This window comes from Salmo salar, chromosome ssa11 (genome assembly GCF_905237065.1).
Source record: "Salmo salar chromosome ssa11, Ssal_v3.1, whole genome shotgun sequence".
Taxonomy (NCBI): domain Eukaryota; kingdom Metazoa; phylum Chordata; class Actinopteri; order Salmoniformes; family Salmonidae; genus Salmo; species Salmo salar.
This window is the reverse complement of record NC_059452.1, coordinates 67,726,996-67,744,307: the sequence shown is the minus strand read 5'-3', so window position 1 is coordinate 67,744,307 and position 17,312 is coordinate 67,726,996. Positions and strand designations below refer to the sequence as shown.

The window sequence follows — 17,312 nt, the reverse complement described above, 5'->3', positions numbered from 1 at the left end:
GTAAGGTGAGTCTAAATGTTGGTGAGAGAGTCTTTTCTTTTCTGTATCAGGAGGATAGTGGACAAATCCTTTGTCTGGGAGAAGAACACGTGTCCAAGTAAAGGGCTACCAACTGAACCTGGCATCACATGAGACACTTCATCTTACTGATCTTTTCAAAATCTCTTCTACCTGACTTGGACTCAACCCGCATTCTTAATCATTACCCCAAATCTAGGCAACCAGCAAAGAAAGTCAAGAGAGAAAGTCAAGAACATGGTAATTTAGACTGAGGGGAATACAAGCTAAAGTGCATGTTTAGAACATTAATCAGCCTATCAATAATGCATGTTTCTCTGCCAGTCTCCCCTCCTCTGAATGTGAGAGCCTTCAGAGCTTCAGGTCATTGACCTGTTGAAATGCCAGCGGGCTCCTTGGCAGCCCCAAGCCCCGGCAGTCACATGTTGCTGTTCTGAAGAGTGGAGGAGAGGGGAAGGAGGAGGATAGGAGAAGGGGAGGCTATGTGGGAGGGGAGATAAGAGGGGTGTTCCCCTCCCCTGGTGTGGACCATACGTTCTGGATGGACCGGGGCCAAGTGGATCACTGCAAGGCAGTCCAGTAATTTTAAATGGCCGGATAGACTGGCAGACACTGAGAAGCACTGTCTGTAGACTATGTTGCCCATACAGATGCACATGTACAATCTTAGGAAAAAAAGATGCTATCTAGAACCTAAAAGGGTTCTTTGTCTGTCCCCATAGGAGAACCCTTTGAATACCTCCTTTTGGTTCCCGGTAGAACCCTTTTGGTTCCTTGTAGAACTCTTCCCACAGAGGAACCCTTGGAACCTTTTTGTTTTTGTTTTAAGAGTGTAGTCTATGTTCTCATCAGACTAGACCTGCAGTATCTTTATTGCAGATGGGTCTGAATCAGAAACACGAGGCAGACTCTTTTTGTTTTAAATGGTGCCCATGCATCTTAAAGCTGTCCAGGTCAGAATCATACACTTAGAAAACTAATTTTACTTTAGACTCGCTAATGTTTTCATATGGCATCCATGCATCGTATAGCCATACATCTCTGCCACATACTGTAGGACTATATATTCCATCACAGCCCTGTGTACTACAGTACTGAAGCATTGGTTGTTCTCAAGAGTAGCTTGTTTGGGGAGGAGTGTTAGTGTCTCAGTATGTGTCCCATATGGCACCCTATTCCCTATGAGCCCTGGTCAAAAGAAGTGCACTATATAAATGGAATAGGGCGCAATTTGGAACACAGTCTCAGTGTGGTTTGTTTATCTGTGATGTGATGGAAGAAGTGTTTGAAACAACATGGAGAGTTGGCTGTCTTCCCCCTAACACACAGTCTCCATTGCCTTTGGTTTCGTAAACTTCCCTCAGAAATGTTGTCATGGAGAAACAAATATTTGCTTGACGGAGAGAGTTGGACATTAACAATGCCACTTGATCCGGTCTTTTCAGTGTCTTGTGTCTTGTGAAATGACTTGCCGCCTGCCTCTCTGTGTGGCGACCTGAGGAAGTAAATATTATTCTGTCAGTTAAGATCAATTTACAAACATGTTACCTTTTAAAGGGGAGTTTGGGGAGCGACCCTTTAGTATATTTTCAGTTGAAGAGCTAAGACACTTGACTACACCACTGGACTCCCCAATGCATTTTAAAGGGTAGGAAGCATGAGATATTACTCACCAATGTAACAACACAGTGTGGTCAAAGATGTATTAACTTAGTTGTAGTCACGATCTGGTTACCTATAAGTACAAACATAGTTATGTTTTTGGGTTGTTGCAAATTTATACAACGGGTGGCTCTAATCCTGAATTCTGATTGGTTAAAACCGCATTCCAGCCAGTGTCTATTCCACAAGTTACCACCGGCTAAATCTATGAAGTTAAAATGCCTATTTACTCTGTTCCATCTGACTGCGCAATCCACTGTCTGATCAGCCCAGCCAGGCAATTTATAAACTTGATCTCCACTATAAAAAGCATCTTGTCACGTCTACTCCCGCTCCCCCTCTCCAGCCCTCGACGTTGCCAGTTTGCTAATTATTACGCACACCTGCCACCATCGTTACGCGTACCTGCGCCTCATGAGACTCACCTGGACTCCGTCACCTTCCTGATTACCTCCCCTATATCTGTCACTCCCTTTGGTTCTTTCCCCAGGCGTTATTGATTATGTTTCTTTGTTTCATGTCTGTACGCTACTCGTGTTTCTTGTTTTGTTCCGGTATTTATTAAATTCACATTTTCTCACATTTCTTTTAGACTAAGATTTAGTTTTCAACAGCGGAGATTTGTATAAACCTTGCTATCTGTCTCTCCGACATTTGCAACATTGTTTCAATATTCAAATTCGATCTCCAGCTGTCCTTCATGAGTATATTATGAAAATGTGGCCAGTCGTCCGGACTCGACGCTATGGGACAGCTGGCCACATTTTTATGGATATATACAAAGAAATGTCAATTGAAAAAAGGTCAAACGAAACTTAAGTGCAGCTAGTTTGCAGTCTTTCCAGCTTCAGTTTGAAGTGATTGTGTTAGCTGTGTTGTTGGCTAGCTCCTCTGAACAACAGTGTCCTGACGAGTGAGCACATTTTCTATGCCAGGTGAAATCGCCCCTCATTAGCTCATTGTTATATGGATGTCTCCAAATAAATGTCACCTGAAAACACCTTAAATGATCGCAAATGTAAATGCAACTACTGTTGTTATTCTGGCTGCGCTGTTTGACGTGACTGGTAGTTAGCCGTAGTTGGCTAGCTAGCAAGAAAGAGATAAGAACGCTCCCAGCCAGTACGGCAATGGAACATTTAGAACGAACGACTGTGTCGCATCCATAGATACAGAACAAAAAAACTGCATTGGGACTTTTGATGTGTATACTAATACAAATCCATATGTTACATGTGGTTACGTTTATGCTACATACCCTTTAAAGTGGCTCACACCATTGTGTGGGTGAGCCATTCCCTTTAAGAACTGAAGGACTTCCTCTGAAACAGTTTGAGGACTTCTTCCTTTGACTCAGCTTCCCCAAAGATAGTCATGACTTTACCAGTGAGATAGGGAAGTGAGAATTGAGATTCCCAAGGTCAACCCAGTTCATTCATAAAGCCTAGCCATTGATTGACATGTACTGTAAACAATTAATTGGGGAGATGTTAATTCCTTGTTAAGTTCTTCTCATGTGTGTTTGTGTGTGTGTTTGTTGTGTGTGTGTGTGTGTGTGTGTACGCGCGTATGTGCGTGTGTAAGTACGTGTGTATGCGTGTGCTCGTGTGTGTGTGTTTGTGTGTTGTGTGCGACATGCATGCATTTGTGCCTGTAGGCATGTGTGTGTGTGTGTGTGTGTGTGTGCTGAATACAAGAGTTACTGGCAGAGGCCATTTAGATTAGAAGCACTGACACGTCACTGAAATACAATCGCTGGGATTTTCATGCTGTGTAATAGCCTGTGTCCTTTATTGAACACCCGGGGAAGATATTTAACACAGCTACACAGCTACTGAGGCTGAGACCAGCACAGACTGGTGCCTGCTGGGGATAGCTCTCTTTCATTCGTTGTTGATATCAACTGCTTCAATTAAATGTTTTATCCAGGTCTTATAATAGGAGTGATATATTATTAGGCCTTTATAACTGACAACACACATTTTTATGTTGGTTTATTACAGTCTCTTTATTACAGTCTTTTTAACATGTTCAATGGCAATCCAGAGAAGAAGTACTCGTTCTTTTATATACCAGTAGTTTTTCACTAAGAGGGCTGCAGAGAAACGTGCTCTGTCTTTTGGCCAAGTGTGGTCTCAGTCATCTCCTTCTCTCATTCTTTCCCGGGAGGGGGGGAAGGCCAAGTGGGGCCTGTTAGAAAAACACCCAGCGTGTTTACTGAGCGTGCCCAGACCAACAGCTGCCATGTCCTCCGTGTGCAATATGCCACGCTTGGCAAGGCTGGCACTGGCAGCCATCTTAGAATATCTCTCTCTGTATCAATCTCTATCTGTGTTTGTCTGGGTATTTCTATGTCATTTCCTCTCCTGCTGCCCTTTATATCTCCCTGTCTTTCCTGTCTATCACAACATTTTCTCTCTCACTATCTTTCCTTTCCCCCTCCATTTCTCTCTCTTTTCTCTCTCGCTCTCTTTCTCTCTCTCCCCCCTCTCTAAATCCCTCTTCCCCTGTCTCTCTCTCTCTCTCTCTCGCTCACACAGACACACACACACATACATACATACATACACACACACACAAACACAGAGTCACACACACCGTCCATGGTCATGCCTCAGTACAGCCTAATTGTTTTCTGGCCCTCTGGGCTCTGGCCACCAGAAGATGGGTGTCCTATCCCCAGGCATGGTAATCATCAGTAGCTTGCTCTCACCTTCCTGTAGTATGTCACTAGTGTCAGAGCATGAGACTCTGCAGTGCTACACTCTAATCCCCAGTGTTTTTCCCTACCCTGGTCCTCGAGTTCTCCCAAAAGTACACATTTCCGTTGTGGCCCTGGACAAACACACCTCGTTCAACTCGTTGAGGGCTTGATGATTGGTTGACAAGTTGAATCAGGTGTGCTTGTTGTCCATGGTTACAATAAAAAAAAATGTGTACTGGAGGACCAGGGTTGGAAAACACTGCTCTAACTTACCAACCAGCTTCTGTTTTGTTCTGCTTTTTTTTTTAAGTACGTTATGTTGGCTGTTGTAATTAGAATCTCCTGGTGTTTCACGGCGTGAGTCATACATCCTGACAGAAACACCAACCACCCCTCATTTCATCTGCCTTCCTTCTCTTTCATCAAGGGCAAACTCAGCGTTTCTCTAACCTCTGTTTCTTTATCCCCCCGTTTCTCGCTGTTTCTCTATCACTCTATCGAGAGCAGGATCGCTGCCCTTGATCTCTTGATCCACTGCCCTAGTAGATATGATTTATAAGCAGACATTTATAATAATAATAATAATAATAATAATCTCTGTTTCTCCCTCTCGCTCTCTCTTTCTCTCAGCATTTCCACGATGGACGTAAAGCACAGCAACACATTGAATGCTCGTGGAAACAGCTGGAGTCGGTGAGTACTGTGTGCAGTAAATGTAGTCAGAGTACTACTACAGTTATGACAACCCAATAGTCATAGTGTGCATGCAGTTGCTACATTGCAGTGTAGTAGGTGGAAAAACTGAAGCCCATTACCTGGCAGTGAGAATGGCAGCTAGTCAAGTTTAGTGGGTATTGAATGTATTGAACTGTTGAATAAAAATCACTAGGCAGGAATTTACACAGGATTATACTCATAAAATACAGCCGCAAAACAGCCTACCTCCCTAAGCCATTCCATCCCAATGAGAAACTAAACCGAAAACAATGGTCCTTTTCTTGTGAATGAGAAAGATTGTCGAGCCTAGAACAGCAGAGCTCAACGTTTATCAACGGTCATAACTGCATCTCAGATTGAGATTGAGATTAGATCAAATTAAGAAGTGAAGTGGAGGTGGTGAAATTGTGTGGTGCCCTATGCTTCCTGGACAAGTAGATTTGTATCAAAGGTTTAATTGATAATAACATTTGACCATTAGCCTTGTTAAATGCACTGCCAGAGACTGGTCAGAATGCATGGAAGCAGATTAAGATATTCCCTCATTAACAGGTTAACAGGTTAACAATTCAGACTGAGGTTCTCATAAACACTGAAGAATGTTATCGAGAACCTCTGGATCGCAGAACAGCTTTGTCGAGTAGAGTTTCAAGGACACTGCAGCAAATTATTATGCATTCCTGAAGCATTTTTCCTGGACAAGCCTAGAATAAAGGGTTCTCTCCAAGCTGATTGATCACAAGTAGTGAAGCAGGAGAGGCCAACAAATGAAGGAGTGGAAGGAGTGTCAATGTGTTTGTTTTCTCTGTAAAGGAGAGCCTATCCCTGTGATTTTTCGGAGTCTGTGCAGGGCATTCCTTATCACGGTGTGGTTGTCCTTTGAGGGAGTGAGAGGAAGAGAGAGAAAACAGGAAAACAGAAAGGAGAGAGAGAGAGAGAGAGAGAGAGAGAGAGAGAGATAAAACAGAGAGAGGAAAACAGATGGAGAGAGAAGGAGTGAGGGAGAGAGAGAAAGAGGGAGAAAACAGAGAGAGGAAAAAATATACTGTATATAGAGAGAGAGAGAACATGGCAGCTCTCCTCCCTCTTTCTGTCCTCAATGTTACCATTGTGCTTGGAGCAGCTAGGCAGGGATCAGAGTGCACCCTCAAAGAACAAACACAAATTGTTCAGAGCAAAGGATGGAGGGAGGGATGGAAGAAGGGATGGTTTTGCACACAAACGGCCACCATGAACATTTATTTAATCTTCAGACAGACTTGACTTTGAGAGAGAGAGACCCTCTGGCTGTGTCAGAAGCCGCATGTCCAATGTAGGATAACTGACGTCTATGGCACACGATGTCTAATTTGAAACTATATGAATTCCACTCTGTGTGACGTCAACCCCTCTCCATTCTCCAAGTTTCCAAAGGGCAAATGTATATTAGCCTATATTATTAGTGAGGATGTCTAGGCCATACTGTATATGAGTGAAGTCTGCAGCATGATATACTACAGTAGATATATTGCACCGACTGAGGTAATGCTATATTAGTGAGCATATCTAGGCCATAATATGTATGAGTGACGTCTGAATGAACTGTGTGACTTCTCCCCTCAGAGTAAACGGCGATTCGAGAGGGACTGTAAAGAGGCGGACAGGGCGCAGCAGTACTTTGAGAGAATGGACGCCGACATCAATGTGACGAAGGCAGACGTGGAGAAGGTATGTTCTGTCACTGCTCTCCCGCTTACCACAAACCAATCACAAACTCTCCTGCTTAACACCAACCAATCACAAACTCTCCTGCTTAACACCAACCAACCAAATGCAGGTGCTCACCGCTCTCCTGCTCACCACCCAACCAATCCCTCTCTTTGTACTGTATCACCCCCCCTCTCTCTCTTTCTCTCTCTCTTTCTCTCTCTCTCTCTTCTCTCTCTCTCTCTCTCTCTCTCTCGCTCTCTCTCTCTCCCTCTCTCACCCACCTCATGAGAGTGAGGCATCAGTAACAGTTTGTTTCGCTGCAGGGCTTTCTGTACAGGCTGGCCTTGTCTCTCTCAGTCAGCAGCAGCACAGTAACAGTGATCTCCCACTTCTCATCACGGCTGATAGCAGGACTGACTGAGTCCTCATTATCACTGCTGGCCAGGCCAGAAGCAGAGTAGCCAGTCACTGTGGCCTGCCTGTCTACCGTGTCGCTTGGCAGCACAACCAGCTTTGTGTCCGTGTGTGGGTTGGGGGAGGGGGGGTTGTGTGTGTGTTTGTGTGTGTGTGTACATTGTTGTCTCTATCCAACTCTCCCTCCATGCGTGCTGGGAAAAGTAGTATTTGAGTCGTGTGAATGTGTTGTCTGTTTATCTGTATATTTGTGTTTCTGCTCTCCCTGGCAAATCTCACCAGTCACCACACTTTGTGGCCTTTTATAAAAAGCCTTTGGGACCTTTTATAAAAAGCCTTTGGGGCCTTGTGTCGATGCCACCTCCTGTGTCCCAAATCATCGGTCGGGAATCGGAATAGCCTCTGACGTCGTTGCCTTTAACCCACACAGTGCCGCCCATGCCACGCCATGCTGCAAGGCATCATGGGTCACCACCGCCACCATCCCGGCGTGTTGCTTCATCAGCAGTCCGCCCAGCAGCGACCCAGGCTCAGAGCTCAGAGCTGACATGGTTCAGATCCGATTATGATGCTAATACAGGCCTGAACAAGAAGCCTCTTTGTCCCCACTGAGACTGACTCACAGCCAAACAGCCACAATGGGTGGGCTCAGACCATTGGCTCGGACCAGTGCAGCACTGTACAGAACTGGACTGACAGGAACTGAACTGAGATACAATATCAGCCCTGATTCTCCCTCAACAACAAAAACAGACACATAACCAAGTCTGGGAAACAAGAGCGGCACTGTGTATGAGTCCTCTATGTTTTTGTAAATTATCTCTCAAGTTATTTCCTGCTTAGTTATGAGAAACCAACAAGTCTTTAGTAATAACAAGGATGTTTTTACTGCATGTGAAGATTGATGTTAGTCAACGTAAAATTGGTGACACTCTATATCATGTTATGGTAAGAGAAGGCAACATAGCTCTTGGGAGTGTTGTATGTAGAGCGTATCATTGCCAGTGGATTGTCTGATACATTAACATTCCACTTGTGGTAAACAGGCCCAGTCATAGATAAGCATGAGTCTGTAAGCACTCACACTGTACCCCCACACACAGTACACACTTTCCTGTGTTCTCCAGTTGTGTGTTTTTCTATCTAATGGAACACTGCAGCAGTGTTAACAGCTCCTAAATTATTCAGACATAGTATCTGTTGTGTGGGTGTTTGTCTGACTCTGACCTTACTCTCCTCCTTTAACATACTCCGATTCACTCTCTCTCTGAAGACATGGAGAAAAATAAAACGCATAAATAGATATGCTTTCATTTTCTCTTTTATAATATACCCAGCTGACATTGGGACGTTCATTTCAATTTTTCCCTTCCTTCCTTCCTTCCTTTTTTTTTTTTTAACATCATTTCCGGGCATCTGCTCTTTTACTCTGTGCCTTATTCTTTCCAACAGTTACTCAACGTTTGTCTCGTTGCTGTTGTCGTGGCAGATCATAAACGGCCCGCTATCATTCTGATCACAGTATCAGATGGAAAATTTGCGTTTTTTTCTGTTTGGGTCTGGGAATCTTAGAGCTGGGGTGGATGGCGCCTTACTATTTTAATGTGACCTGTGTTCCTCAACTCTCTCTCTCACACTGGCACATAATATCATGGACACAAGACTGCAAACACACTGAGATCAATTAGTACAAAATCATGTACTAAATCTATCACTTTCTATCTATCACACACAGAGCAATTCTTGGTATTCTTGAACAAATCTACTCTGAAACAAAGGTATACATCGCACACACGTGGTTATGGGTTTAAAAAAGGAGAGGACACCTGTACCACGTCAGATTGAAATGTATTCAGTTTTAAGTTTGCATCCCAATATTACACTTTATATACATCACTGAAGACTGAACTATAACGAAACTGTTTGACATAGAAACACTGGATTTTCATCAGGTTTTTATTATGAAACATTAATAACGTTCCACCCACGAGGCCAAAGAGAGCGCTTTTGGTCATTGACTTAGGAAAGGGCCACCCAGGCCATGTAAGAGGCTGATAGATGATCCTGGCAGACAGTTCAGCCATGTGAAACCAAACGCCTCCATGTGTTCTTGCTCTACTCTGTCTGAAGAGACAGATTCCCTCCTCGGTCATTTCGAAGACCTTGGAGTATTACATCATTGGAAGGCACGACATGTCACCACCCCAACCATGAATATGTTGATTTGAGTTATGGTGATGGTTGGATCACTAAGTGTTGGATTGTGTTTTTATGTGTTTATCTTGTGGTATGTTATCTCAAGCACTGCTGAGAGAATTCAGTAATGCGGAAACTGTTGTAAATCTTAACCTTAATACACTCCTAACTATGTTTAAAATAATAGCAGTATTCCACATGTGATATATTTGGACTAGGGAAATCCAAGGCTGTGTAGTCTCAGTTAGGACCATATCTCAGAGTATTCGGTATAATCAGAGAGACTGGAGTTTGTTGAGCTGGGGTTCTTGTGGTTTGGTAAGCAGCTGGTGCAAACCTCACAGCTTCCTGTCTTCCACTGATGGGAAAAATACCACAATTATGGGTTGGCTGCTTCACCGCTTAGATTTAGACAGTATGGCTCTGTGTGGACCCCGTACTTTCACCGAGTCTCCTATGGAGTGTTGTCTTAGTTGGAAAGCACTGAAGATGGTAGAAAAGAAGGTCTACTGCTCGGTGCCCCTCACGTCTCAGTTGTAAAGTACTCTAGAAAGGCACGATAGGCCTACCACTTGGTCTGGAGCCCCTCAAACAACCACTTTCATGATTGAGGAATGGCCCCACGTCCCCACTACAGATGTAGGATCTTAATTTGAGCCAGTTTGCTGCTGAAGGAACATAATCCTGTGAATTATTATGTGGATTATAAATTATGGACATTTCAGTGGAAATTACAAACATTAGAAGCCTTTTTAAAACCCCAATACACTGCTTTGCAGGAAAATTCTCAGCAACAAAAAAGTGATTCTGTATTTGTTTAGCTACTGTGGTTAATAATACCAGTGTTAAAGTAGCCCTAACATGATGTTGTTACCCTGTTCTGGCACAGCTTTGTGTTGATTTACCCATCATCCACCTACTTCCCCTTCTCTGGATGAAATCATCCTCATTGGTCCAGGACATGTAGCTATGACTCAGTGGTGGAAAAAGTTGCCAATTGTTATACTTGAGTAAAAGTAAAGATATCTTAATAGAAAATGACTCAAGTAAAAGTGAAAGTCACCCAGTAAAATACTACTTGTGTAAAAGTTTTAAAGTATTTGGTTTTAAAGATACTTAAGTATCAAAAGTAAATGTAATTGCTAAAATATACTTTATATACTATAAATAATTTCAAATTCCTTTCCTTTCAAGTATTAAGCAAAACAGACAGCACCATTTTCTTGTTTTTTCAATTTACGGATAGCCAGGGGCACACTCCAACACTCGCGCAACACAAGTGAAGCATTTGTGTTTAGTGAGTAGGGATGACCAGGGATGTTCTCTTGATAAGTGCATGAATTTGACCATTTTAAGGTCTTGCTAAGCATTCAAAATGTAACGAGTACTTTTGGGTGTCAGGGAAAATGTATGGAGTAAAAAGTACATAATTGTCTTTAGGGATGTAGTAAAGTAAAAGTAAAAGTTGTCAAAAATGTAAATAGTAAAGTAAAGTACAGACACCTCCAAAAAACTACTTAAGTAGTACTATAAAGTATTTTTACTTAAGTATTTTACCTCTCTGCTACTACGACTAAACTGGGTCCTGTTCAGCAGGAAGTGGCTAACACTTTTGTGTGTGTTTTTGTTGTTGTTATTTATTTTTCTGCCATACCTTGAAGCGAAGTTCCCACAAGGTAGGTCCACACTGGGCAGAGCATGTGTTATATCTGTGGGAACACACACACACACCGTCTCAAGTCTCGACCTTGTTTCTCAACATACACACAGGTCACCCCCAAAACACAATCACCTGTTCAAGCCTTGCTAGTGACCACACCGACTCTCATTGAGCACTGTCCTATATCTGTACTCTGTCCAGTACTGGACAATGTCCATATGTCCTCTCAGGTATATCTGTATAGCTCTGTATTGTAGTTGTTTTGTGTTTTTTTACCTTTAATAACTTATCTTTGGTGTCTTTGTACCTGTTTTCTTTTTTTTCCTGTGTGAGAACAGAGAATTGATATCTTAGTCACTCGAACGTGTGTAAACTTCTGCTTTGCTTTATACTCATACCGTTCACATGAATCAACATCTTGCTTGGCTTATGGAACTATGCAAGCAAAAGCATCTTAAAGTTATCTCTGTCCATTTTCTTCTTTTCCCAAAACCCTCACACTACCATTACCACATTTTCGTCTGTAAGGTACATTGATGTGTGTAAGACATTACAGTCTCGGAATAGCTTTGAGCTTTCAGATTTGTTATAGAGATTGAAGCGTCTTCTACAGAAGAGGTGGGAGTGGCGTATCACAGAGATACGTAGGTTAGCTGCTGTTTACTTCCTAGAGCGTCGACAGGATGTGAAAGGGGCTGAGAGGTTTTGTCATCAGTCGTGTTGCCATGGTGGTGTGTGTCTATCCTTCCGCACACCTGCCTCTCTCTTACACGCATTCACGGGCCTTCTGTATAGGTGTGGTAGCGAAGAGGTTGTGTCCTTCCCCATTAGCTGGCTGTGTGTGTAACTCTGGTTAATGTGTGGGTGGAGAAGTCTGGGCTAGACTGTGTCTCTGTCCTCCAAGATGTGTAAGAGGAGGAATGGGGAGATGAAACCTCTCCCACCTGTCTGTCCCTCTGTCTGTGTGTGTGTGTGTGTGTGGGGGGGGGGCGACGACTCTGAGATATAGGAGACTTTGGCCATGTCCCTTGACATGTTTGTTTTGTCGATGTTGATGGTTTATCAATATGACAGATGACATGAAATATAACTTTTTAGTCTGTGGTGAATTCCATCCCTCCCATTCAAGGGTTAAGTTGGGGGTATTTGTCGCTCCTAAGGTTCTTTCCTGTTCACGTGTGTGTTTCTCACTCATCACCAATGGCTGCTGCTGCTACTGATACTCCCTCCACAGACCTGCACCTGTGATAGTGTGTGTGCGTTTATGCTTGTGCGTATGTGTGAGTAATCTCTCTGTATGTGTGTGTGTGTGTCATGAGGCCACCAAGTTCATTAAATGTGTGTGTGTGTGTGTGTGTGTGTGTGTGTGTGTGTGTGTGTGTGTGTGTGTGTGTGTGTGTGTGTGTCATGTGTTTGTGTTTGTTGTCCTCCTCAGGCGCGGCAGCAGGCTCAGATGAGACACCAGATGGCTGCTGACAGTAAGAGTGAATACTCCAACTTCCTGACCAAGTTCAACCAGGAGCAGAATGAGCATTACTACACTCTCATCCCCAATATATTCCAGGTAATTCATTACTACACTCTCATCCCCAATATATTCCAGGTAATTCATTACTACACTCTCATCCCCAATATATTCCAGGTAATACATTACTACACTCTCATCCCCAATATATTCCAGGTAATTCATTACTACACTCTCATCCCCAATATATTCCAGGTAATTCATTACTACACTCTCATCCCCAATATATTCCAGGTAATACATTACTACACTCTCATCCCCAATATATTCCAGGTAATTCATTTCTACACTCTCATCCCCAATATATTCCAGGTAATTCATTTCTACACTCTCATCCCCAATATATTCCAGGTAATTCATTACTACACTCTCATCCCCAATATATTCCAGGTAATTCATTTCTACACTCTCATCCCCAATATATTCCAGGTAATACATTACTACACTACACTCTCATCCCCAATATATCACACACACACACACACACACACACACACACACACACACACACACACACACACACACACACACACACACACACACACACACACACACACACACACACACACACACACACACACACACACAGGTCCAGAGAGTAGCTCCAAGTGGAAGAAGAAAGTATTCCAATTCTCGTATGTCTCCCTGAGAGCCAATGGAAAAACGTGGAGCACCTCTAACACCACAGTCCTTTTCACTGGATAGAGAACAATAGAGAGACAGAGAGAACATTTTCAGACCTATGGAAAGTTCCTGAAACCACTGCGTTCAGAACATTTGGTGGGGCATTGACCCGACTTCTTCTGACCTATCATGTCTTTATATATCAGTCTGTTTAGTCCTACCCCCTCAGCAGCGTAGTGTGGGGCAACTTCAGGGCTACTGTGAGCAGGTGTTTGTAATAGCATTGTCATGCGTGCTGAACATGACGTGTTTGTGTGGGTGTGTAGAAACTCCAGGAGATGGAGGAGAGGCGGATCGAGAGGGTGGGTGTGTCCATGAAGACGTACGCGGAGGTGGACCGCGAGGTGCTGCCTATCGTAGGGAAATGTCTAGACGGAATGACTAAGGCTGCCGAGTCCATTGAGCCAAAGACTGTGAGTACACACACACACGCGCACACACACACACACACACACACACACACACACACACACACACACACACACACACGATTGTGAGTTTAGTACAGTACCAAGTCACAACTATGTGGGTACTATGTGTTTTATTGTATGACTAAATTCAAAAATACTGGAGGTATGTGCCTCGCCTATCTGCCTCAAATGCTCATCTGCTCAGTCGTAATAGAACCTGGGATTACAACTGGTGTGACTCCTTTCCCTGGAGCCCTGTCACTCACTCACTCAGCCACCTGACTCAACCAATCACCACTGGGCTAATTTAGACCCCGTCTCCTGACACTCCTAAAGTTAATGGTTTCAGAGAGCGAGCTGGGAAAACAGCAGGGTAGCAGGAGCAGTAATGAGAGAAAGTGGGAAGTGAGAGTAAGGGAGAGAGAGAGAGAAGAGAGAGATATGTCTACAGAGAGAGAGAGAGAGAGAGAGAGAGAGAGAGACAGGCAGTGTGGGAGAGGAAGAGATGGGGGAGATGTGAAGGAGAGAGAGAGAGAGAGAGGCAGTGTGGGAGAGGAAGAGATGGGGGAGATGTGAAGGAGAGAGAGGTAAAGGAGAGAGAGGTACAGAGATAGAGAAGGAAAGTGGAAGAGAGAGAGCGATAAGGTTCGCGTTGAGAGCGAAAATTCACAATTACACTCACAATTTAACAACTGTCTTTGCCAACCTCCTGTCTTCGCCGAGGGGCTCTCTCTCTCCTCTGCCTGACGGAGAATGTTGCTAAGTTAAGTATCACACTACATCATGGCAGGAGGGAGCCGCTTTTCTGGATCTGGCCAGTTTATTGTCTGCACACTCAAAGTTAACTAGCAGTTCCCTACAAAACTGGGAGAAGATGAATTGATGCACTTAACCACATAACAAACACCCATGTTGTTATTTTATCTCAAGTCATTGATATTGGCCAAAACAATTAGATTTTTCAAGCATTCAATCCAGTATGCTAAGATGGCGGAACATATCTTAGTGCAAGCAATAGAAAATCTTCAGCTTTTGATGTGTTTGTGTGTGGGTTAGATAAGGAGGGGAGATGACTAAGCTAAGGCTTGTGCTTTTGCCTTTTCCAGTAAACGAAATAGGAATAACAGAGTCACATGGAACGTCTCCCTTCCATACCCTCTCTAACCAGAACCATATATACCTCAGGGCAGCGGCCAGGCTGATGACCTCTAACCTTTGACCTTATCAGTATAGATAGGATAGAGATCAAGACCTCACAGCCTGCTGATTAATGAGCTGCTTCCTGACTGTCAGTCCCTGACGTCTGGTGTTTTCACCATAGCTCCTGTGTGACAGTTCCAGGTCGTTCCCCTCTTCCTCAGTTCAGGCTGTGGAGCCTCCTCGACCTCCGGTCACCCTCTGCATCCATCTTGATTGAGCTGAAGTAATGAACTGATAACAACAACTGGAAATAGTACAATAACAAATCAAGTTTTCCTGGTCTAGAACATTTCTGTCCTATGCTATTTCTGGACTTGGTTGAGGAAAACACAATCTGGTTTTAGGAATAGAAATAGAGTGAACAGAATTGTTTATTTCGATCAGTGTTTCAATCCTGTCTATATCTTTTCTCCATCCAGTCATATCCAAATGTTTGTTTAGCCATAAGATCTGAATTTCCCCTACTATCGCTCTCCCCACCTAACCCCACCCCACCAGGACTCGAAGCAGGTGGTGGAGTCGTATAAGTCTGGGTTCGAGCCCCCGGGGGACGTAGAATTTGAGGACTATGGGCCAGGCCAGTCCATGAAGAGGACGGTCTCTGAAACCAGCCTGTCCAACTCACGAGGAGAGGCCAAGGAACGACCCAGCGGGGGCAAGAGCAAGGGCAAACTGTGGCCTTTCATTAAGAACAAGAACAAGGTAACACACACACACACACACTCTCTCTCACACACATACTCGAAGGTCAAGCCTAGATTTGGGGGTAGGTTTTGTGACCTCACTTCCTTCTCCCTGTACAAGAATAAAGGACAAGAATGTGCACTGTTTTTGGCCATACTGTCTTTAACAGGGCTTCGATAATTATCCGAGACTTCAGGGGACATTGTTGTAGGTCTTGGTGTTACTGTGTAGTAAATAACAGTAAAATGTGACTTTAATGTTTCATTTGGGTTGTCATTATAGTTCTGTTGGGTTGTTATTTATCGTTCTGGTAATTTTGCAGTGATTTTGTGATTACAGTACGTTAGTAGTGTTGTCAGTGTTATTATTTGCCACCCTTTACCCCCCCCGCTGGTTACTCACTGGTCATCATCATCATCCTCACTGTCGTTGAGCCACCAACCAACTCTTAACTTTAACGTGTTACAACAACAACAACAACAACCCACTAATGCATCCTCCATAACTGAGTCCCACCACTCCTCCCCCCTTCCTCCTTTCCACTCCCTCTCTCTGGGCCGGACAGATGAACTCACTCCCCTGCACACTGACTGTCTGTCCTGTAGCCTAATAACAGTCTCCTTCACTGACCCTCCTCTTACACCGGGGGGTCTGTCTGGAATGGCCTCTTCTCCCACAGCACGGCCCCTTGGTTCTGTCCGGCTAGGCTGTCTAACACGGGGCCATTTGGGATGAGGGTCTAAGGTTGGAAGTGGCACCATTCGTACCTAATGGTGTCACTTCATGATAGAGCTAGGGTTTGAGCGTGTGTGGCGTGTGGGTGTGCATGTCGCTCGCTAGCGCCGATTCCCTGCGGTTTGAGCATGATGTGTGTCGTTTGTTTGGTGTTCATCCTGTTATAATGTAAGTGTGTTATCTTAATGAGACTCTAAAGCGTAAGGGACAACTAATGACAGGGTGTTTGTCCTTACCCTTTTTGTGAGGCCATGCACATACTGTACCCTGAGAGTGTAAAGGCGTCCGGATGCTTCCCATCCCAAACAGTTTGAGCGTATGTTATGACATTTTGTGACGTTTTTGTTTGTTTTGGTCTTCGGCAAGGTATGTTTTTCTGCTGTTCGTGCACACAATATTTTTTCTTGAGGCAAGCCCAAGTTCGGTAGCCGAAGTCTACGCCCCTTCACCGGTGATTGGTCAACAGAAGGGATTCTTCAATTAAGTCATTCAACGAGAGACGACTCATTTTCATGCACATTTTTTCACTTGAGAAATACTGCACCATACATCTCAGTTAGATGTAAAATTGCGCGACCAGGAGCTCCTCTGCCAAAACGTCAAAATTAATGACAGATTTCTTTCAGTTATCTTAGATTAATTCGTACTATTTTGAGAAAGTGTATACTGGCTACGGCATCCCAAGAGGGACAAACAGTACTATTGTTTTTCAAGCGAAGATCTTTTATGGGAGTATACGAGCGCACTCGTTCTAACCAAAGCATTCTACGCCTTTAGGGGAACAGAATGTCCTGGACGGACACAGACACACACATACAGGGAATCAGAGAGGTGCGGGTGGCTGTCATATTCGACCTCCACGTCTTTGGCGCCCGGGGAACAGTGGGTTAACTGCCTTGCTCAGGGGCAGAACAACATATTTTTACCTTTTCAGCTCGCGGATTCGATCTAGCAACTTTCCAGTTACTGGCCCAACGCTCTAACAAGTAGGCTACCTGCACAGTAAAAACATGT

At 44.0% G+C, this 17,312-nt stretch overlaps 1 protein-coding gene across 17 annotated transcripts in view; it reads left to right on the top strand.

Annotated features, from left to right (window-relative positions):
• The window catches only part of LOC106562963 (formin-binding protein 1), a 103,448-nt gene that overhangs the window by 65,080 nt on the left and 21,056 nt on the right, over window positions 1-17,312 (top strand). For all 17 annotated transcript variants that reach the window (XM_045689863.1, XM_045689878.1, XM_045689866.1 and 14 more), the window contains exons 5-9: window positions 5,015-5,077; window positions 6,704-6,808; window positions 12,496-12,624; window positions 13,536-13,682; window positions 15,378-15,581. In XM_045689863.1, the coding sequence (XP_045545819.1) occupies window positions 5,015-5,077; window positions 6,704-6,808; window positions 12,496-12,624; window positions 13,536-13,682; window positions 15,378-15,581 (648 nt within the window). The remainder of the gene's footprint in view (window positions 1-5,014; window positions 5,078-6,703; window positions 6,809-12,495; window positions 12,625-13,535; window positions 13,683-15,377; window positions 15,582-17,312) is intronic.